The 21,860-nt window shown below is 41.6% G+C and overlaps 1 protein-coding gene across 1 annotated transcript in view; it reads right to left on the minus strand.

Annotated features, from left to right (window-relative positions):
* Positions 1 to 979: 979 nt before the first annotated feature.
* ptprb (protein tyrosine phosphatase receptor type b) overlaps positions 980 to 21,860 on the minus strand; it is a 40,920-nt gene continuing 20,039 nt past the window's right edge. The window contains exons 18-40 of the mRNA XM_028043728.1: positions 21,536 to 21,808; positions 20,377 to 20,531; positions 20,150 to 20,300; positions 19,972 to 20,072; positions 18,904 to 19,069; positions 18,549 to 18,830; positions 17,121 to 17,399; positions 15,253 to 15,402; positions 15,024 to 15,163; positions 14,273 to 14,403; positions 14,092 to 14,198; positions 13,910 to 14,015; positions 13,212 to 13,292; positions 9,233 to 9,250; positions 9,060 to 9,141; positions 8,699 to 8,789; positions 7,300 to 7,376; positions 7,071 to 7,205; positions 5,807 to 5,929; positions 4,630 to 4,793; positions 4,416 to 4,551; positions 4,225 to 4,345; positions 980 to 2,742 (exon numbers count right to left, since the gene is read on the minus strand). Of these exons, the coding sequence (XP_027899529.1) occupies positions 2,720 to 2,742; positions 4,225 to 4,345; positions 4,416 to 4,551; positions 4,630 to 4,793; positions 5,807 to 5,929; positions 7,071 to 7,205; positions 7,300 to 7,376; positions 8,699 to 8,789; positions 9,060 to 9,141; positions 9,233 to 9,250; positions 13,212 to 13,292; positions 13,910 to 14,015; positions 14,092 to 14,198; positions 14,273 to 14,403; positions 15,024 to 15,163; positions 15,253 to 15,402; positions 17,121 to 17,399; positions 18,549 to 18,830; positions 18,904 to 19,069; positions 19,972 to 20,072; positions 20,150 to 20,300; positions 20,377 to 20,531; positions 21,536 to 21,808 (3,092 nt within the window). The 3' untranslated portion in view covers positions 980 to 2,719. The remainder of the gene's footprint in view (positions 2,743 to 4,224; positions 4,346 to 4,415; positions 4,552 to 4,629; positions 4,794 to 5,806; positions 5,930 to 7,070; positions 7,206 to 7,299; positions 7,377 to 8,698; positions 8,790 to 9,059; positions 9,142 to 9,232; positions 9,251 to 13,211; positions 13,293 to 13,909; positions 14,016 to 14,091; positions 14,199 to 14,272; positions 14,404 to 15,023; positions 15,164 to 15,252; positions 15,403 to 17,120; positions 17,400 to 18,548; positions 18,831 to 18,903; positions 19,070 to 19,971; positions 20,073 to 20,149; positions 20,301 to 20,376; positions 20,532 to 21,535; positions 21,809 to 21,860) is intronic.

The following is a 21,860-nucleotide window of genomic DNA, read 5'->3' on the forward strand; positions in this document are numbered from 1 at the left end:
AAGTTTGGACTTCTCACTAAACAAGATGTTTTTTAAACCTTAAGGTCCTCCATAAACTAAAAGCATCTGCTGATTTTCATTTCTTGTCTTTTCAGATTTATGTTTTTCATCGTTGGGTTTAATAAAACAGCATTTTTCTGTGTTTGGCTTACAGAGGGAAGGCCCAGCTGGATTTGGGGCTCCTTGCCTCCAAAAGCGGCTCCAACTGGGTCACCCAGTTTTGCTGCGGCCTCGCTGTGGCCCAGATCAATATGGAAATCACAAGTTTAATATTCAGCGCCACTGATGCAAAATGCTGCAACTGTGTTGCTCAGTTTGGTCTCTACAAAAAGTTTTTCTTTCAGCAGAAAAAAACAAAATGTAGGACAAGTCTAGCTGGGTTTTGTTCCTTTGAAACAGTAAAACTTTTCCTTGATTACTAATCAGTCAGTCTGTATAATACAAGATATTTTCTGTTTATTGCATCAAAACAACAACAAAAAAACTCACTTTATTCGTTCTTCAAACACAACAAGCAGCACATTTGTTGTAATTCCTAATAATTGGATTCTGAAGCTTATTTGCAGCAGATTCTTTATCTCTTGAGGTCAATATTTTAGACTTTACAAAAGAAAGATAAATAGGAAAATAACAGAAAAATTTCGACCAAAAAAATTCTGAAATGTTGAAATTAATCTCAGTAGACTTTTAGAAAAAAAGATGAACATTTCTGAGTTTCAAAAATAAAAAGTTTTGATTTTTGAAACTCAGAAATTTAAAACTTTTTTTAGAAAATTTCTGAGCTTAATTTTAAAATTTTGGAGTTATTTGGTGCAAATCTACCCTACAATGTTCCTAATTCACCATCGTAAAGGTCAGAGTTGGGAGCTGGACTGAAACGGTGACCCAGGATGTTCAGAAAACCTGGAAAAAATTCGATCAGAACCGTCGCAGCGGGTCGCAGAATACGTGAGCAACTGGAAGAAAAACAAAGAGAAACTTGGGAATGTCGTCTAATTTTAATGAACTTTATAATCAAGTTTACATGTTTCTGATGGCAGGTTAAAAACAGGTCAGTATTTCATATTAAAAATACAATCCTTAAATCTTGTTTACAAATTTTTTCTATAAAAAGTCATGAATCAAACTGGAGCTTTTATAACTTTTAAAATCATTTAAAATGGCATTTGTATATATAAAAAAACATTTGAAAAACCCATTTTATCCGATTCCTGATTTATTAAGATGAAACTTGAGGCGTTTGAACTTTTTACTGAAGATGTTTTAAACAGTTAATTTCTGAGGCAAAAAGTTAAAAGTCTGTAGCAAAAATCTAGCATGAAAACACAAATATAAACCCAGCAGTGGAAAACCACTATTACATCAATATTTACATACAGCATTGTGTGAGGTTCTCTTTAAATAAACAGCTTATATTGAGGAGAGAAAGTAGAAAAATAGGCAATTTATTTTCTCAAACAACTTCAGAACCATTTCTAACAACATTCTGATTTAAATTTAGCTTCTCTGATAAATTTGTGAAAACATGATGTTAGTTTGGGATTTAAACAATGGACTTGTATTGATTATTGATCATATTAGGGTTCGGTTATTGGGTCAGAACAACCCTAACCGGATTCTGGTCTCAAAGCTTCTCTGTGTTGGACAGTCTGTGATGTCACCATCTGTCTTTTTAACCTGGTCATATCACCATGGTAACAACAAGCTTGTTCAGAAGAGTAAAGCTGAGCTTTGACTGAGTCAAACAGTCACGTCGGCCATGTTGGGAACTAACATAAATCAGCGTAGAGGAGCTGACAGCTATGATGTCATACCACAGGCTCCGCCCCCTTCACACCCTGTCTACTCTGGGTCAGCTTCAACCCCACTTCCTGTGTCAGTCCTTGTAAAACACATGTAAGTTTTTACAGTTTCCTGTTTAGATTTTAAGATTAAAACATTACTGGTAGTTTTCTGGATAGAAAACTCATGAAAATAACGGATAAATTGTACAAATTTGTTAAATTACTGATAAATATCTATTTTTGTATTTTTAAATTTCAACACAAACTAACAGTCTTTAGAGTGGAAATGCTACAGTAATGCCACAAATCTAACAAATATTCCAGTTAAATTAATATCTAACATTCCTGCAAATTGAGCAAAAAAAAATAAAAATAGAATAAACACCCAGTAATATTAACAGTTTTCATGTGCACATAATATTTTGCTTTATTGCTCTAATAATATTAAAACAAGCTGATATTAGATGGATAATTAGTCAGGCTATCTGCTCAGGTATCTAGCTAACTAGTTGTTTTTTTTGTTAGCCTTGTTTCAGCCAGCTGACCAGTAGTGTGCTGCAACAGCTTTCTCTGACTTCTCATGAAAAGTATGCTAACATATAAAACAGCTGATTTTACGTGGCTCTAAAAGTATAATTATAATAATTTACAGCACAGCTTTTTAGCAGATTGACAATCTGAACTTGAAGGCATTTTAAAACCAATCGGTTTAAAAAAAAACGACAAACTGGTTTTATGTTGTGTAAAAATGTCTTTTTTACAGCACATTTAACCTGAAACCTGTTGATGATGAGTTTGGTTTCCACGGTGATTTACAACAGTTAAAATGGTGATCCCGACCAAAGAAACAGATTTTATTCAGCTGCTAACGTCCAACCCGTTACTGAACACGTCTCCATGGTGAGCTTCCTGATTGGCTGAGCGCCGTCGCCTTGTTAACGTCCGTTGTAGATGAAATCTGAGGAGAAATAATGAAGATTTTAATGATGTTGTGATGAAAAATGAAATGAATTCATAAAGCTCAATAAGTTAACAGGAAGGAGGATTAGCAAAGAAATGTTCAATTTCTAATAAATCCTCCAATTTCAATTTTCTACCTAGTGCAGATTGTTAAATTAGAAGTTATGTTTCTTCTCAGAGATTAATTTGCTCGCTGGTATTTTCTAGTTTATATGAACTTTAACAGAAACCAGTGAGAGCTCCGTTAATGTCAGAAAGTCATTTTTGCTTGTTTTGTATTTGAATATCTCAAACTTTTCTGTTTACAAAAATATAAATTCTTAATGTTTCCCATCGACTGCAGCGAGTCGAGGGATTAAAACAGAAAACTGACATTTAAATCAGATCAATCACTTAAATATCAAATTAATATCTGGAAACATGACTGGAAGTGAATTCTCTATGTTTTTTCTTTATTTACTCACAAAGCAGTAATTTAAAAAAACAGCTACTGATACTGAGGAGTTAGAAGATTATCTATTAAACTGATGCAAAAGTCAAAAGTTCAATTTTGAACCAAAGTTGCTACATTTGTTACATTTTCAGCTGCTGCAGTTTTTTGGGTTTTTTTAAACTTGTTCCCCTCTTCGCCTGTGCAAAAACCTGCATCAAAAACCTCTGAAGAAGTCATTGGGCTCAACTTCCTGTTTCACCAAATGTAAACAATAATGGAGTGGCGTCAAATTTTAATTGGTTGTAGGATTTCTCTTTTGTCTTTCTCTAAAGACATTTCTCCTGCTAGTGCTAAGCTAGCACATTTGTTTTGTTCTTGTACCCAGAATGCCCTGCTCTGTAATCCACTTCCTGCTCTGGTCCACTTGGCGTTCCCATATGCACTCAAGTCACACCAGAACTGAACTGAAGGTTTTAGTCTGATCAGAGTTCAGGGCCTCAACAGCATCATTTCATTTTATTCGTAGCGACAGATCGCACATTTTATATCTGCTCTAAATTTTGAGACTAAAGATATTAAACTTGCCAACTTGTTTACTGTAAATTCAGTGTCCATCTGCAGATTTTACTTTCAAATAGTTACATTAAAATGCCACCACTGTGCATTTCAAAATGCAAATTAATTAGAACATATTTTCTTTTCTGCTACACCTTAAAATAAGTAAACATCCATAGAAGCACCAGTACGACGTAAACTAATATCTAATATTTATAATGTTACACACTTATTGTAGTTTAGGAATGATCTGCTTTTGACATGCTGGGATGGGGGGGGCCCGGATTAAAATCTGTTTAGGGTCCCAAAAAGGTTTGGACCGGCCCTGGTGACCAGGATGTGCTCCCCCTACAGGAACAAGCCGGTACTGATATTTTAAGTGTTTTTTTAACACTTAAATTAAAGAAAATCTACATTTAAATCGAATGTCGTGTCTGTTTAAAGTGAAACCTCACCAGTGGTGCGGTGCCCCGGTTCTAGTTCTGGACTCACCGCGGCAGTATTCTGGGTTGAAGTTCTCGTAGATGGGGTAGAGCGGGTTCTCCTGCTCGCTGCGGTGCTTCCTGGCTCGCAGCACGTCCCTCACACACTGATGCAGGAAGGCGTACTGACACTGAAACACACACCGGATCAGAACACTGCTGGGTTCTACGCTCAGCTACGGACTGGTTCTGGTTTTGTACCTCAGTCTGGACCATGTGCTGCCGGTGCAGCCGCAGGTCGAACACGCAGCCGTACAGGTCGATGCCTCCTTTGGAGTCCAGCTGCTGCAGAACCCGGTCCAAGGCGATAAAGGTCCCGGTTCGCCCGACTCCGGCGCTGCCAGAACAAAACCCGGTTAACGGCCCAGAACAATACAGTTCTGTTTAAACGCCGCAGGTCCGACCGCCGACCCACCTGCAGTGAACAACGGTGGCACCAGTGCTGGGTGAGCGGTCCACGTAGTCCCGGACGGTCCGGACGAACTGGATCAGGGACTGGGTGCTGTCGGGAACGCCGTGGTCGGGCCACACCGTGTAGTGGAAGTGACGCAGCATCCGCGGATAACTGCAACTGTTCTCCTTCAGAACCAGGAAGCAAGTTCAGTTTCTGCTCTAGGATGGTGTTAAAGGTCAAACGTCACATATTACATTTCCCTCAACAGGTTAGGATACATCTATGGCCTATACAAAACATGTTCATCACGTTATAGCACAGAATCATTCTTAGATAATAAGACTTCAGGGCGTTTTGTCACTTTAAAATAAGCTACTGCTGGCCACGACCTCAACTGAAGGTTTACACTCATAGATGAAAATGTCTGCAAACTGATGAGCAATTATGCAACCGTACATCTTTGAAAAGCAGACATGGGGCCTCCTGCACAACCAATAAGAATGCAGGAAGCGGTTTCTGGATGGTAAGTCAACCACTAAACATTTTGTCTTTTCATACAGCAGTAAAACCAGTTGACCAAACATGCTAGAGCTCAGCAGGGGTTGCTAGGTAACGGGCAGAACTCTGCTCTGGTTGCTAGGTAATGTGTAGAACCAAGAAACATTAACTCATTGACAAAAAGCAGCTGATTCATTGTCACAATAATCAATAAATCACATCTTAAATTAAAATGAACTCAATAATTTCCATTTGCAGGATTTACTGTTTTTCTCTGGAAGATAAAACTCTTCAGTCTGGCCTCAACCAGCCCTTCATCTGAAGGATAATATTGTTTACAGTAACTTCATGATTCATTTTATTTAATGTTTGAGTTATTTGGTATATTTAAAATGTCTTCCAGTTCTAGTGTTAAATGTTCATTAGAAATTAAGGCCTATTGATCTTTGAGAATCTGTTCTTGCATTATTATTATGCCAACATTATATTACTAAACAATATTATTGTTAATCACAATAACCTTTGGGATAATTTATCAGTCAGCTAAATGTTATTATGAAAGACGTAGGTGGGGTTTTTAACTTTTTGATTGTTTTTAGAAGCAGTTTAACCAAAATAGAAGCAAAAAACGTGCAAAAAGGTCGCCTTTAATTTGTAATGAATTGTTTTGAAGTTGCAGGAAACTGTTGCTGAATTGTACCGAGATGATCTTGAACTCTCTGATGGTCCACTCCGGCAGGACGGACTCCGACAGCATCTGGATGACCAGATCGCCGTAGTACAGCGGCTCCTTGTCGGCGGGCCAGTACTGATCACACTTCACCTGCAAACAGAACGCCGCGCTAGTTCACCATCTATAGACCAATCAGTGATTAATCGCTAACTGGAGCATACACTGAAAAAAGACAAATATTTCAAAAGGAATTTTATTATTTGTTTTGCATCTTTTAATGAATTTATAATATTGTATAAAATACGCTGAAGTGGTTAAATGAAAAATCTACAGAATGTGTAAATTTTTTATCTAGTAGAATAACTGATTACTAAAAATAATCAGTAGCTGCAGTTCTAAATTCACTAAATCAGTTAACTAGACACAGTGAGATGTTTACAGCTTATTAAGTCCAAATGAATCCATTATTTTAAGTATCTTTAGCATGTGGTTCAGGCTCCTTCTGCATGAATTACTGCATCAATGCAGCGTAGCATGGAAGAGATCGGCCTTCAGGTCGGCTCATCTTTATGTCAGACCAATAAAACATTATTTTTCTACCACATTTTTTTCTTCCACTCAACCTTCCGGCAATATACTTCGCTATAGCGCTCTTTTGAACATCTAGCTTCTTTAGCAAAGAGTTTTTGTTGTTTAACCCCCATGTGGCGAATGCTAAATAAGTTAAAATAAAAACACTGTCTTTAAAAAAACAAGCTCTTTCTTTGTTTTATGCTTTTCCTTACTTTAAATAAAATGATTTGATGAGAGTAGATGTTTGATCCCAAAGGGAAATTAAACATCGTTGAAACTCGACATGGAATATTACATTTGCACCTCTAAATACACTGCTCAAAAAAATAAAGGGAACACTTAAACAACACAATATAACTCCAAGTACATCAAACCTGTGTGAAATCAAACTGTCCACTTAGGAAGCAACACTGATTGACAATCAATTTCACCTGCTGTTGTGCAAATGGAACTTTGTACAGAACAAAGTATTCAATGAGAATATTTCTTTCATTCGGATCTAGGATGTGTTATTTGAATGTTCCCTTTATTTTTTTGAGCAGTGTAAATCCATTTATTGGTCTCTGGATGCTAATAAATGGAAAATTTAGTGGAAGAAAAACATTTTGTGCTAACTGACCTGACTTGAACCTTAAAGGTATTTTTGAGTAGTAAGAGGAAGATGAGAGCGACCAGAACAGCAGTCCGGATGACCTGATCTCCATCGGCCTGTTCTTACCCGTCCCTTCTCCACACACTGCGTCACCATGACGACGTTGTGCACGCCATGCTCCCACACCATCCTCCAGAAATCGTCCTTCGTGCCCGGCAGCGGCCCCTGGGTGGCGATGTACTCCCGGCGGTAGTTGTTGCCCTGGAGGGACAGTGAGGACATGTAGGTGTGGAGTGTGTAGGTGTGTGTGTGTGTGTTTGTATTTGTGTGTGTGTGTGTGTGTGTGCATGCGTACAGGTATGTAGCTAGCGTTGACGTAGTCGGAGCATGGGTCGTCCTCCAGGTAGGACAGCTTCACCCGGGTGGAGTCGTCTGGAAACGGAAACAAGCATCAGTCTGAAGCTGCTTGTTCAACATGAATGATAATTAATTAGTTAATTAAAACTGATTGGACAAAAATAACTAAGTTATTAGAAAATAAACTGTTAGTTTCGTTATGAAAACATCTTTCAAGTTGGTTCAAAAATTAAATGTCATGCTACACACCACTCATCCAGCAGAAAACACTTTTTTATTTTTTGCAAGGCAACAGAAAATGTATCATAAGACTTTCTACACTGCAAAACTTAAAATAAGACAAAAGTAATTTACAAGTAGATTTTCAACAAGATATAGGAGCTTGATGTAAGTCAATAATCCATTGATATTAAGTGAAATAAAAATAAAAATGTCTTTTTAAATTAGCAGATTATTACACTTAATATTAAGGAATTATTGACTTTAAAAGGTTCCTATTTCTTGTAAGTTAGTTTTGTCTTATTTCAATTGTACTAAGATATTTTTAGTAGAAACTAGAGCAAAAAAATCTCTGTTTTTGCAGTGTGTAGCTCTCCACACCAAAGCAATGCAGTAACTTTGAGGTTTGAATTGTTTTGGAAATTATTTTAGCAGCCTGCAGGGGGCACTGTTTCGCTTTTTCTTCTAAGGTTCATTCACACCAGCCTTGTTTAGTCTGCTTTAATCGAACTCTGGTTCAGTTTGATGGATATGTGAACACCAAGCAGAGAGACCGACCCAGAAGCAGGAAGTGGACTACAGCGCAGGGCATTCTGGGTAAATACAACTAAAACAAATGTGCTAACTAGCAATAACAGGATAAATGACTTTTAGGTCTTTTACCAACAACAAACAACCACTAAAATGTGACCACAGTCTTTTTTTATTTACGTTTTATGAAGAACAAGGTTGCTCTGAGTGTCTTCTTCAGATGTTTTCATGTTTTCATATCCTTCAGTGATTCTCGGTGCAGCGCCCCCACAGGCAAGGAGGAAAACGGGTTTTTCAAAGGGTTTGATTTTTTTGACACATTGCAGTGAGAAAGAGAATCACAGCAGCTGAAAATGTAGCAAATTTTTCAACCTTGGTCCAAAATCGAACCAAAGCCACCAAACTATCAGGTGGAAAAAAACGCAGTGACTATAATCCACGTGAAGTTAGGATTATAGTTGATGCACTGAATTGGGAGCAAAGGTCACGCCATCTCTCGCCAATAGGAATCAGGATTGAACTTGAATATTTTCTCTCTGCTGCAGAAATCAATTGTGTTATTTAGTGCTGTAGCTTTCATTAATTAAAGCTCTGTCCTGTTTGAATGGTAGGTTTCTACCAGATGTTGAGTTGCTGAATAAACTTACACGGCAGGATGTTGTTGTAGCGGTTCTTCCCGCGGTTTTCCGGCAGTCTGGCCACGTCCATCGTCTGGTTGCGGCCCACATCCTTCAGATCCTGCAGAAACACGAGATTCACTGTGCAGTTCTGGGTTCACTTAACACCGAAGGGAAATTACAATCTGTGCAGGGAAAGCTAAAAACCAGGATGAAGCACAAAGTCTAGAGCAGATCGGGATCCTGGTTCTGCTTACCAACCTTTCTTTAATGTTGTAAATACAGCCAAATTATTGAAATAAACTAACTTTTTAATGATTTACATCAGTAGGAGAGGATGGAAAATCTATAAGGTGAAAAAACAGCAGTAAACATTTTCGTCTGAAATTACCTCAAACTCCTCGGACAGCAGGTAGTTGGAGTCGGCCTGCAGTTTGTTCAGATGGGACTCAAAGTGGCACGCTTTGACGGGACTGGAGGAAGGAGGGGGACATGTGAACAACATGTGAACAACATGTGAACAATAATCTGCTGCTTCAGCCTCAGATTTACAGAGAAGCTCACCTGGTGACCCGCCGGTTACTGCAGGGAAACAGAAAACAGTCAGTTAATGTTCACAGTAAAATACACAAATATATTTATTTTTATTTATTTACTCCTCCATGGGCTGCCACCTTATCGTGGTGGAGGGGTTTGAGTGCCCCAATGATCCTAGGAGCTATGCTGTCTGGGGCTTCATGCCCCTGGTAGGGTCACCCAAGGCAGACAGGTCCTAGGTGAGGGACCAGACAAAGTGCAGCCCGAAGACCCCAATGATGAAAGAAAACCTTGGACTTGGTGTTCCCTCGCCCGGACGCGGGTCACCGGGGCCCCACTCTGGAGCCAGGCCTGGAGGGGGGGCACGATGGCGAGCGTCTGGTGGCCGGGCTTTTACCCATGGAGCCCGGCCGGGCTCAGCCCGAAGAGGAAACATGGGCCCCCCCTCCCATGGGCCCACCACCCGTGGGAGGGGCCAAAGGGGTCGGGTGCACTGTGTGATGGGTGGCGGCCAAGGGAGGGGACCCTGGCGGTCCGATCCTCGGTTGCAGAAACTGGCTCTTGGGACGTGGAATGTCACCTCTCTGGTGGGGAAGGAGCCGGAGCTAGTGCGTGAGGTCGAGAGGTTCCGGCTAGAAATAGTCGGTCTCACCTCGACGCATGGCTCTGGTTCTGGAACCAGTCTCCTTGAGAGGGGCTGGACATACTTCCACTCTGGAGTTGCCCAGGGAGAGAGACGTCGGGCAGGAGTGGGCATACTTGTTGCTCCCCATCTCGGCGCCTGTACGTTGGGGTTTACCCCGGTGAACGAGAGGGTAGCATCCCTCCGCCTACGGGTGGGGGGACGGGTTCTGACTGTCGTTTGTGCTTACGGGCCGAACGACAGTTCAGATTACCCACCCTTTTTGGAGTCCTTAGAGGGGGTACTGGAGAGTGCTCCTCCTGGGGACTCCCTTGTTCTGATGGGGGACTTCAACGCTCACGTGGGCAACGACAGTGAGACCTGGAGGGGCGTGGTTGGGAGGAACGGCCCACCCGACCTGAACTCGAGCGGTGTTCTGTTGCTGGACTTCTGTGCTCGCCATGGATTGTCCATAACGAACACCATGTTCAAGCATAAGGGTGTCCATATGTGCACTTGGCACCAGGACACCCTAGGCCGCAGTTCGATGATCGACTTTGTCATCGTTTCATCGGATCTGCGGCCGTATGTCTTGGACACTCGGGTGAAGAGAGGTGCGGAGCTGTCCACTGACCACTACCTGGTGGTGAGTTGGCTCCGGTGGTGGGGGCGAAAGCCGGTCAGACCTGGCAGGCCCAAACGTGTTGTGAGGGTCTGCTGGGAACGTCTGGCGGAATCCCCTGTGAGACGGAGCTTTAACTCCCATCTCCGGCAAAACTTCGAACACGTCCCGGGGGAGGTGGGGGACATGGAGTCTGAGTGGACCGTGTTCCGTGCCTCCATTGTCGAGGCGGCCGATCGGAGCTGTGGCCGCAAGGTTGTCGGTGCCTGTCGCGGCGGCAACCCTCGAACCCGTTGGTGGACACCTTCGGTGAGGGATGCCGTCAGGCTGAAGAAGGAGTCCTATCGAGCCTTTTTGGCCTGTGGGACTCCGGAAGCAGCTGATGGGTACCGGCGGGCGAAGCGGCATGCGGCTCGGGCGGTTTGCGAGGCAAAAACTCGGGCGTGGGAGGAGTTTGGAGAGGCCATGGAGAAAGACTTCCGCACGGCTTCGAGGCGATTCTGGTCCGCCATCCGGCGTCTCAGGGGGGGGAAGCGGTGCAGCACCAACACTGTTTATAGTGGGGATGGTGTGCTGCTGACCTCTACTCGGGACGTTGTGGGCCGGTGGGCAGAGTACTTCGAAGACCTCCTCAATCCCACCAACATGCCTTCCACTGAGGAAGCAGAGCCTGGGGACTCTGGGTTGGGCTCTCCAATCTCTGGGGGCGAGGTCGCCGAGGTGGTTAAAAAGCTCCTCGGTGGCAAGGCCCCGGGGGTGGATGAGATCCGCCCGGAGTTCCTTAAGGCTCTGGATGTTGTAGGGTTGTGTTGGTTGACGCGACTCTGCAATATCGCATGGACATCGGGGGCAGTTCCCCTGGACTGGCAGACTGGGGTGGTGGTCCCCCTGTTCAAAAAGGGGGACCGGAGGGTGTGCTCCAATTATAGAGGGGTCACACTCTTAAGCCTCCCTGGCAAGGTCTATTCAGGGGTCCTGGAGAGGAGGGTCCGTCGGATAGTCGAACCTCGGATTCAGGAAGAGCAGTGTGGTTTTCGTCCTGGTCGTGGAACACTGGACCAGCTCTACACCCTCAGCAGGGTCCTGGAGGGTGCATGGGAGTTCGCCCAACCAGTCTACATGTGTTTTGTGGACTTGGAGAAGGCGTTCGACCGTGTCCCTCGGGGAGCCCTGTGGGGGGTTCTCCGGGAGTATGGGGTACCGGGCCCTTTGATACGGGCTGTCAGGTCCCTGTATGACCGGAGTCAGAGTCTGGTCCGCATTGCCGGCAGTAAGTCGGACTCGTTTCCGGTGAGAGTTGGACTCCGCCAGGGCTGCCCTTTGTCACCGATTCTGTTCATCACTTTCATTGACAGAATTTCTAGGCGCAGCCAAGGTGTTGAGAGGATCCGATTTGGTGGCCTTAGGATCTCATCTCTACTTTTCGCAGACGATGTGGTCCTTTTGGCTTCATCAGATCGTGATCTGCAGCTCTCGCTGGATCGGTTCGCAGCCGAGTGTGAAGCGGCCGGGATGGGGATCAGTGCCTCCAAATCCGAGGCCATGGTCTTGAGCCGGAAAAGGGTAGAGTGCCTTCTCCGGGTCAGGGGGGGTGTCCTGCCCCAAGTGGAGGATTTTAAGTATCTCGGGATCTTGTTCACGAATGGGGGAAGAAGGGAGCGGGAGATCGACAGGCGGATTGGCGCAGCGTCTGCTGTCAAGCGGGCGCTGTACCGGTCCGTCGTGGTGAAGAGAGAGCTGAGCCAAAAAGCGAAGCTCTCGATTTACCGGTCGATCTACGTTCCCACCCTCATCTATGGTCATGAGCTTTGGGTCATGACCGAAAGAACGAGATCGCGGATACAAGCGGCCGAAATGGGTTTTCTCTGCAGGGTGGCTGGGCTCTCCCTTAGAGATAGGGTGAGAAGCTCAGTCATCCGGGAGGGACTCAGAGTAGAGCCGCTGCTCCTTCACATCGAGAGGAGCCAGTTGAGGTGGCTTGGGCATCTGGTCAGGATGCCTCCTGGACGCCTCCCTGGTGAGGTGTTCCGGGCACGTCCCACCGGGAGGAGGCCCCGGGGAAGACCCAGGACACGCTGGAGGGACTATGTCTCTCGGCTGGCCTGGGAACGCCTCGGGATTCCCCCGGAGGAGCTAGAAGAAGTGGCTGGGGAGAGGGAAGTCTGGGCCTCCCTTCTGAAGCTGCTACCCCCGCGACCCGACCTCGGATAAGCGGAAGAAGATGGATGGATGGATGGATATTTATTTTATCGTTTATCAGAAATGGGTTTTTTTCCACAATATACTTCAATATACGCCAATAATTCTTAAATATTGATGAGAAAGATTAGCAGATTATTTCACCTATGAAAAGGGGAAAATGTCTTATTATAAGTGAAATAATCACCAGAGAATTAAACTTTTTATGAATATAAATGAATTATTTTTATAAAATAAGTTACTTATAAGTTAGTTTTGCCTTTTTTTAAGTTTACTAAGATATTTGCACTGGAAACTAGACAAAAATATTTGGTAAGATTTTGTGGAATAAACATTGGAGAAAATATCTAAATATTTTCTATGGAAAGCTCCTCACGTGACTGTTTTAGTTTCACATGGTTCAATTTTTTTTTAAATCTCCCACTAAACTCCTTTTGCATCCAATTATTTATCTATTACAGAACTGGACTCTTATTGGAAACTAATTCTTCACAGCCTCACATATCGGACGTGGGAGACGCTGGAAATGTTCTGCTGCAGAATATTTATAGATGCAGACTCACCTCCTCACTCCCATATACATCCCCGAAGCCGGGACGTCTTTCCACATACTCATCCTCACCACCGGGTTCTCCTGCACGGCCCTGCAGAACCAACAGAACCGGGTCTTTAAAATGCTGCTTTTTGCTCTTGGAGTGACAATCACAACGTGTTTTACAGCTATGATTAATTTTGATTAATAAATCTAATTTAGTACTTGATTAATTGCTGCCTTCAATATTCAGACTCATTAAAAGAACAACTGCTAAAAAAATAGCAAAATAAAAAATGTGGACATTTTGAATTTGAAAAGTAAAGATTTTCTAGAAAAAAAACAAAACAACTTTGAGACCAATCTAAGAATTGTTTTAGAAAACAAGCTAGGAATTTTCTGACTTTGAAAAATTGGTAGAAAAAAAATCATTTTGATAAATTCAGAAATCTACGGAAAAAAGATTTTTGATTTTGAAAAATTGCAACAAAAAATAAATTTTTTTAGAATAATCTGAGAAATTTGAAAAAAAAAAACATTGAAATTTGAGTTTGAAAATGAACTAGAAAAAACTCAAATTTTGGGAATAATCTCAGAAACTTTTGAAAAAAAAAAAGAGGAAATTTCTGAGTCTGAAAAATTGCTAGAGAAAAATAGAATTTTGACATAAATCTCAGAGATTTTCTAGAAAAAGAAATGGAAATGTTTACATTTTTGTTTTCCACTCACACTTTGCGCAGCCGCTGCCTGTAGGCCAGCAGGGAGACGACGGCCACCATCATGCCGATGAGGAACATCCCGGCGCTCAGGCCCTCCACCACGCCCCCTAGAGGCTCTGGCGGGAAGAGGCGAGGTTGGAGTGAAGCTTCGGGTTCGGACCAAAAATGTTTCAGGTGTTAAGCGTTTCTCACCTGCATGCGTCCTGAGCGGCGACGACAGATACGTGTCTGAGAAGAGCGGCTCGGCCACTTCTCTGTGGTTTTCATCAAACAGTTTGGTGAAGGCTCGCACACTCAGCCTACACACACACACACACACCTGGTTATCACTGGCCGCCTCCTGCTGCCTCACCTGTCTCTGCCTTCTGCTCACCTGTAAGACGTTTTAGGTTTCAGCGGCCCGTCACAGAAGCCGCCATAACCAAGGTACAGGTCGTCGTCATGGTAATGATCGCAGGCTCCGCCCAGCCGCTCTCCACCTGCACCCAGATTCACCTCCACCACCTGATCAGGTAACGAATAATTACTATCTAAGGAATACATTATTGATCATTTTTAACTGATCAACAGAAAACAAATCATTCTGTCCACATTTAAACAACAATTTAATCTTTCAATACACTGCAAAAACACAAAATCTTACCAAGTCTTTTTATACAAATAGTACAAGCCAGGTACATGAACTTGTTTTCAATAAATAATTCTTGAATACTGATGAAAAAAATACTTGTTCCACAGGCAGATTATATTTCACTGATAACAAGGAAGTATGTATTATTATGTATGTACGTTTTGTATTATTAATAAAACAGGTTTTATTCATATTCAAGAATTATTTACTGAAAACAAGCCTTTTATTTCTTAAAGGAGTACCTTTCAGAAATTTTCTATTAAAAATGGAGAATTTTTTGAGTTTGGAAAGTCAAAAATTTGCTAGAAAAATCTCCATGTTTTTTCCTCAAATTTCTGAGAATGTCAAAAATTGTCTTTCTGGCTCATTTTTAACTTTTCCAACTCAGAAATGTTCTTGTCTTATTGGCAGTAGTTGTGTGTCATTTCTAGTGTACCAAGATATTTGTTCTAGAAACTAAACGATAAATACTTGGTGTTTTTGCAGCGGCTACCTGTCCGCCGGCGCTCTCTGTGTCCTGAGGGCAGCGGCTCGGGAAGTACGCTGTCTGATACGCTCTGACAGAGGAATTGCTGATGTAATCGCGATATGATGGCATCGGGTGGCGCTGTTCCGGCTGCAGATTTTCATTGGCTGTTGAGATTAACGAGTAGTTTCACTTCTTGTCATAGAGGGAGAAAAATCTGAGAAGCATAAAAGCAGCTGTGGAGGAGTTTCCGTACCGTCTGACTCGGCTACGATCACAGAGAAGTATCTGATGGCTCCGTTAGCGTCGCTGAACCAGGAACAGTTGAAGCGGAACAAGATGGAGGACGACGTCATTTTGGACGACTTCTCGCTGACATGAACACCGGGCGGCGGGACGGGGGGACCTGACAGAAAATTCATTCATCACCCAAACGTTTAAAAGCGATTCTTCAACGTTTACATGAAAACGGCTGTCAACAGATGTACAATTAGACAACTGTGCATCTTTGAAAAGCAGAAATGGAGCCTCCTGTACAACCAACAAGGATGCAGCAAGTGATTTCTGGAAGGTAAGTCAACAACAAAACATTTGTCTTTGCCATTGTTGCAGCCATTGTTCAGCACATAAAACCACAGTAAAACCAGCTGACCAAATGTGCCGGAGCTCAGTTTGGGTTGCTAGGTAACGTGTAGGTAACAGTGTGTAAAATATGACTCAACAATTGCAAGGTTTTTGAAATGTTTCAGTTTCCAGACACCAAAAAACATGAATTTAGTGCCAAAAAATAAAAACAATTTGCGCTTTATTTGTTGTTAGAAGCAGTTGAGACCAAAATGGAGGCATAAAAATTGAATTTTGCATAATATATCCAGTTTAAATCAATATAATCTTCCCCACGGATTCTTCAAACTGCTGCTGTGGAGGTTAGAAACTTCCAGTGTTATCTCTTCTTCTTCTACTAATGTCTTTTTTTCCCAGTGTCCTCGTGTCAGGTTGATTTATGGTGTCGCACAGGCAGGAAGTGGAAGAACAAATAAGGAAGAAAAGGTTGGAGAAGAAACTTGTGTTTTGGGTCACACTGACTTCATCTCTGAAAGGTCAAAGAAAAATAAAATGACTCATTGGTTATTAAGAGCGCAGCACAACAGGAAGCTGCTCAGATAGCAGGAAGTCCATGTGACCTTGTTAACCGTTAATTAACTTAAGCCAGGAAGGTTTTCAGAAACGGAAATCTGCACTGGAAGGAATGTCAGGAATTCTGCTCTGACCTAAAAACCTTCAGAAAATAAGAAATCTGTTCAATTAATTCTACTAAATAAATTATATATTGTTATATTATGTATTGTAGCATTAGCACAGCTTGTTTATAGCATCTATTAACATTTTCTTATTTTCAATCTGTCTGTCTTGTCGGCTATAGAGGGTCGCATAAGTTTTTTCTGGATGTACTTTAGTAGTTTAAAACTTCCAGCAGGTAAGGTGTAAGAGACAATTTGGGTTAAAAAAATTGGTCAGTTTTTAACCGATTTCTACACATCAATGGCTTATTAGGGTGATTTTAGAGTAAATTTGAGAGCAAAAGATCAGAAATTCTTAGATTAATTTCTGAAATTTTCTAAACAAAAACAACTTTGAAGTTTTCTGAGACTCTAAAAATGTAAATTCTCAACTTTTGAGCTAAAAAATGCTAGAAAATTTCTAAGATTAATCTCAAAATTTCTGCATTTTCTGTAGAAATTTACTCCTTTTTTCCCTTGTCTGTATCAACCCAAATAAACTGTCATAGTTCTAATCTATATTAATACCAATTACTATATCTGGATGATTATTTGGTTTTAGTATTGACTATATCGAAGGATTAATTATTTTTAGCAGCTTCAAATCTCTAGTTCATGTCGAGATTGAATTTGTTCAAACTGTAATTCCTCGTTAATGATTTACACTTTTACCATTTAGATTTTTATTCTTTCCAAAAACTAAATGAAATCCCATAAAGTTCTTCAAAGTGCCAAAAGGGGGCAAAACAGTCTAAAGGTTGGAGCTCTGTGTGTGTGTGTGTGTGTGTGTGTGTGTGTGTGTGTGTGTGTGTGTGTGTGTGCATGTGTATGTTTTTAAGCTCACGGTCAATCATGGTGATGGCGGTCTGAGTCGCCGCTGGACTCGTCTGCCCGGCTGACGACACCCTGACCGTCACCGCGTACTTCCTGAACGCGTCCAGATGGTCCAACGTTACCGCGGTGACTCCGCCGGCCAGCCGCAGGGTCGAGGTCAGTTCCCCGTTGTCGTGGCGACGGCATTCGACCTCGTAGGAGTCGAAGTCAGCGAGCGGTGGCGTCCAGGAGCAGGAGAGGGCGGAGGAAGACAGAGGGAAGCAGTGGATGGACCGCAGAGGAGATGGACCTGCAGGATGGAGTTCTGATAAGTGTGGCAGAAAGGTACTGGTTCTGACTGGACTGTAACACAGCTGATTGTAAATCTGTAATGTTAAAACATTAAGATAAAACCTGATTTCTTTCTCCACATGACATGTTGACGTTCAGAAGTGACATAAATCTGCTTCTACAGGCCGACCAGAACAAACTGGGTCGGATTTATAAATACTTCAAATGTGTCCCGGATTATTACTTTTATTTATTTATTTTTTATTCCTTGCAGCGATCACTTTGATCCCTGCAGCCAAAATCTCACAAACACACAGAATGTGATAAAAAATGGATTAAAAAACAAGCAGCTATTACTCTGCTGCCACCTGGTGGCCAACCTGAAAAATGTTTTTCCATTTTTATGATCTTTCAACTAAAGCAGCAAATTAAATTTTATATATCAAATTCAAAAATACTTTATTGATCCCAAAGTGAAATTAAATGTTGTCATAACTTATATTAATTCAATGTCTTCAAATTATTGTTTATTATTGGTATAGCAAAATAATTTCATTATTTAATTTAATTTAATTTTAAACCCCTCAGAACGTTAGTCTATTTCTAGAATATGATTTGCTTAAATATTTTAAATGAAATGTTCGCACTTATTGAATAAAGTTGTCTAAAAGATAATTGTTTTTTCAACAAATAAATGCTTGCTTTTCCATTTTTATTTCTTTAAACTAATGAAGCACATGAAATTTACATATTATTGATATGCCAAAAATAAATACATTAATTTATTTAATTTCTGCATTTTTTTAACCACAGTAAAACGTCAGTCCGTCTCCAGAATGATTTGTTTAAATACTTTTTTCATCTATTACATACAATTAGCAAAAACATTGTTTTTCCTGCTTTTATGACCTTTGAACTAAAGCAGCATATGAAATTACTGATATATATTGAAATAATTTCATTATTTTATTTAATTTTTGGAAAAAGAAAGTTAGTCTATCTCCACAATTATTTGTTCAAATATATTTAATAAAATGTTTTCATTTAATAAATAAAATTAGCTAAAAAAAAAAAGAAAACAAAGAAAGCTGTTAGTTTTCTTTTCCTTTACATATTCTTGGTTTGAGCAGCTTTATTTTTAACAGTAAATTTTACTGGCTCCGCCTACTTGTTCTGACGCTCTTCTGGATTGGTTGGCTGCTGGCCGTAGGTCCACTTTTGGCTCCGCCCCCGCTGACGGTCGTCACGGTGAAGTTGTACTGTCGTCCTGGAAACATCCCGCTGACGATGCGGCTGCTGAGGTGCGTCTGTGTGACGGACAGTGGGTCCTCTGGCGCCCACTGCAGGCTGAAGTTGTCATAGTCCCCGGAGGCGGGGCCAGACCACAGCAGCTCTACCGACTGATTGGTCGGGCCAGGTCTGACGGACAGGTGGCTGGGTGGCTCTGGAGCTAACAGGACAGAAAAAATAAACCTTAAAATCAACAAATTAGCTTTTTATATTTGTTATTTTTAATGGCTTACAGGTTCGTCCAAATCCTGAGACACTATTGGTCAGATCGCCGCTGTGAGTGATGACATCAGCGCGATACAGCCGGCCAGCGGTCAGACCGAGGAAGGTGTGGCTGCTGTGCTCCGCCCCCAGCATCTGAGCGTCCTGAGCGGATCCGGACAAGTCGTACAGCAGAACCTTAAACCATAAAAACAAATAAAAACTGCTGCATCCGTTTAGGGAAAATTTATTTATTATATTCAGGGTTTTTTCCAAGAATTATCCCTTTTTTTATTTGTAATTTATACATTTGTTTTGATTGCAACAGCAGCAAATTGAACAGATTCTAATACAATGTAATTTTAAATATCCTATTGGAAAATTTAACTTTTAAAAAAAAGACTAAATAACATCTAAAAACTAAAAACACATGCATTCAAAAATATTTACTTTATCTTAAATACATTTTTGGGGAACATATTTCAAAAATCATAATTGTAATTAAATAATTGTAATCCAAAATTTAAGAAGCCCAAATTATTGAGCATTTCAAATAATAAAAAAATAAGGTCACCATGATATAAAGTAATAATAAAAACAGTAAAGAAAGAGTTAATTTCCACCAACAAACTCAGAAATTCTGAGAATAAACTCCAAAACATTTAATGAAAGAACAAGGAAAGGAAAATATTTGACTTTCAGAGCTCAGAAATATTCTTGCTTTTCCAAAAAAATTTATTTTTATGGCTGAAATTTACTTTCTTTCTTTATCTAATATAATATGCTATCAAAAAATAATCAAAACTATTTAAATGTGGATAAAATAAATCTTGGTTTAAGCTCATATAAATAAAAATCCGTTCCTCTGCCTACATCCTCCAGACGTAATATCTACTGATGTTGATGTGTCTACAGTGATACATAATTTTTATTGATTTTGATAAGGACAAGTTTATAGTAAATTAAACTAGCTGTTCACAAAGTGCTGCACATTATAGGAAAGTTGAGCGACAGGAAAAAGTGCAAAAGCAACAGACATTCAGGAAAATGTGTTTAAATGTTTGGATTTCTTTTATAAACACCAATCAAACTGTGTTTACCTGGTAGCTGCTGCAGCTTCCCGCTCCGTGCTGCCAGCTGACCGTCAGCCTGTCGCTCCGTCCAGAACTCTGGACCTGCAGAGCCGACACCGGAGCCGGGACTGCAGACGACAACAGATGAGGAGCGTTAAAGTGAAGACAGAATGAGGGGACAGTGGGACTCATCATGTCGACTGACCGGTTCTGGCAAGGACCGACGAGTCGCTGCTCATGTCGTGGCTCCAGCTCACCACCAGGAGGCGGTAGAGGCTTCCCGCTCTCAGGCCTGAGAAGACGCAGCGGTCTGCAGCTGGACCCACCTTCTTCCTGTCCACCGGCTCGCCAGCGGTCTGAAAGCAAAACAACATGGTGGCAACAGGAAGCTCTGAAATGAAGCTTCACTACAGAGCTGAGGCGTCGCCTCACCTGCTGATGCTGCATCCTGTGATTGGCCGTAGCCTCAGAGACTCTGTAGAGCGACAGGTCGTAGGCGTCAACATGGCCGTCTGAGGAATGCCAGGAGAAGCTGAGGGACGTTGTGTTTGCCATGACGATCGTCAGGTTTTGAACAGCAGCAGGACCTGAAAGGGAGAACAAAACTCACTTTAACACCTTTAAGAATCAAATGTAAAAAAAGAAAAAAAAGCAGAAAATATTCCTTCAGTTTAAGAGCAGAAATAAAAAATAGAGTTTAATATTTTGTACTGTTAAATTATCAAAGTTTCTGAACTTTGGGTGTTTTCCCTGACAGTCCAGTTTGATTCAGTTTCATTTTGGACCAAAGTTGCAACATTTGTTCTATTTTCCGCTGTTCCCCTCCTCGCCTATGGGGGCGCTGCAGCAAGAACCACTGAATGAAACAACATGGCGACTGGAGGATTTCTCTTTTGTCGTTAGCAAAAGGATGTTATTTACAGATTAAGTAACTAATAACCATTTTTTGAGTTAATAATTAATCATTTACTAAGTTAGTTGATTATTTCCTCACCATTAATCCAATTAATAGTTTGAGCTCTAATATTTTTGAAGATCACAACATTTGAAAATGTAATAAAAATAAAGATAAAATGTAAGTTCCTAACGTTTAAAAGGCAGTATTATGTGTTTTCCAAGTAACTATGTTACATTAAATTGATATAAAAATGCTGCATATCAAATATAACTTAATAGAAATTTTACTCTGCAGTTTAATGCCTTAAAATTGGGCCTCTGTCTCTTTAAGAAACTTCTGTTTTTCTGAAACCGCCTTCAGGATGTTATCACAACATGGCTCTTTTATTTACCCTTTAACTCTTTTACCAGCATTTCACTGAGAAGTAGCTCCTATAATGAGATCTAATTGCTGCTGACTAGTTTGAAGGAGCTGAGTGGGGGAGGAGCTGCACCTCGAAGGTGGGGCTAGGTCCAACCAGGCGTTTTGCGGAGCTGAATGGTTGCCATGGAAATTCTCAAACAGGCATGAAAGAATCAAGGCAACACTCCAGGTTTGTTTTAGATGAGGAAATCCGATTATATCATGATGAAAAGATAAAAACAAAGCAGATTTTACGTGATACTGCCTCTTTAAAAAAGGAAAATGACTCACGGGTTTGTCCTTCTGCTGCGGCCGCCTCCAGCGATGTGACCCCGCCGCTGAGCGTCACCAGCTTCACCCGGTACCTCTTCCCAGAGGTCAGACCTTCCAGCTGCTCGCTCTGACTGTCCTCCGCCACCGACCGGTTCCTCACCACGCCTCCCGCTTCATCCAGCAGCTGCAGGCGGTAGCCATCGAATGCGCCGACCGGACGCTCCCAGCTGACGGTCAGGCTATGGGTGGTGTGTCCGTTATCGGCCTGCAGGGCGGTGACCGCTGCTGGAGCTGCAGGAGGAAAAACGAGCAGTGAGAAGGAAAATCCAAGGTGGTTATTCAT

This window comes from Xiphophorus couchianus, chromosome 17 (genome assembly GCF_001444195.1).
Source record: "Xiphophorus couchianus chromosome 17, X_couchianus-1.0, whole genome shotgun sequence".
Lineage (NCBI taxonomy): Eukaryota > Metazoa > Chordata > Actinopteri > Cyprinodontiformes > Poeciliidae > Xiphophorus > Xiphophorus couchianus.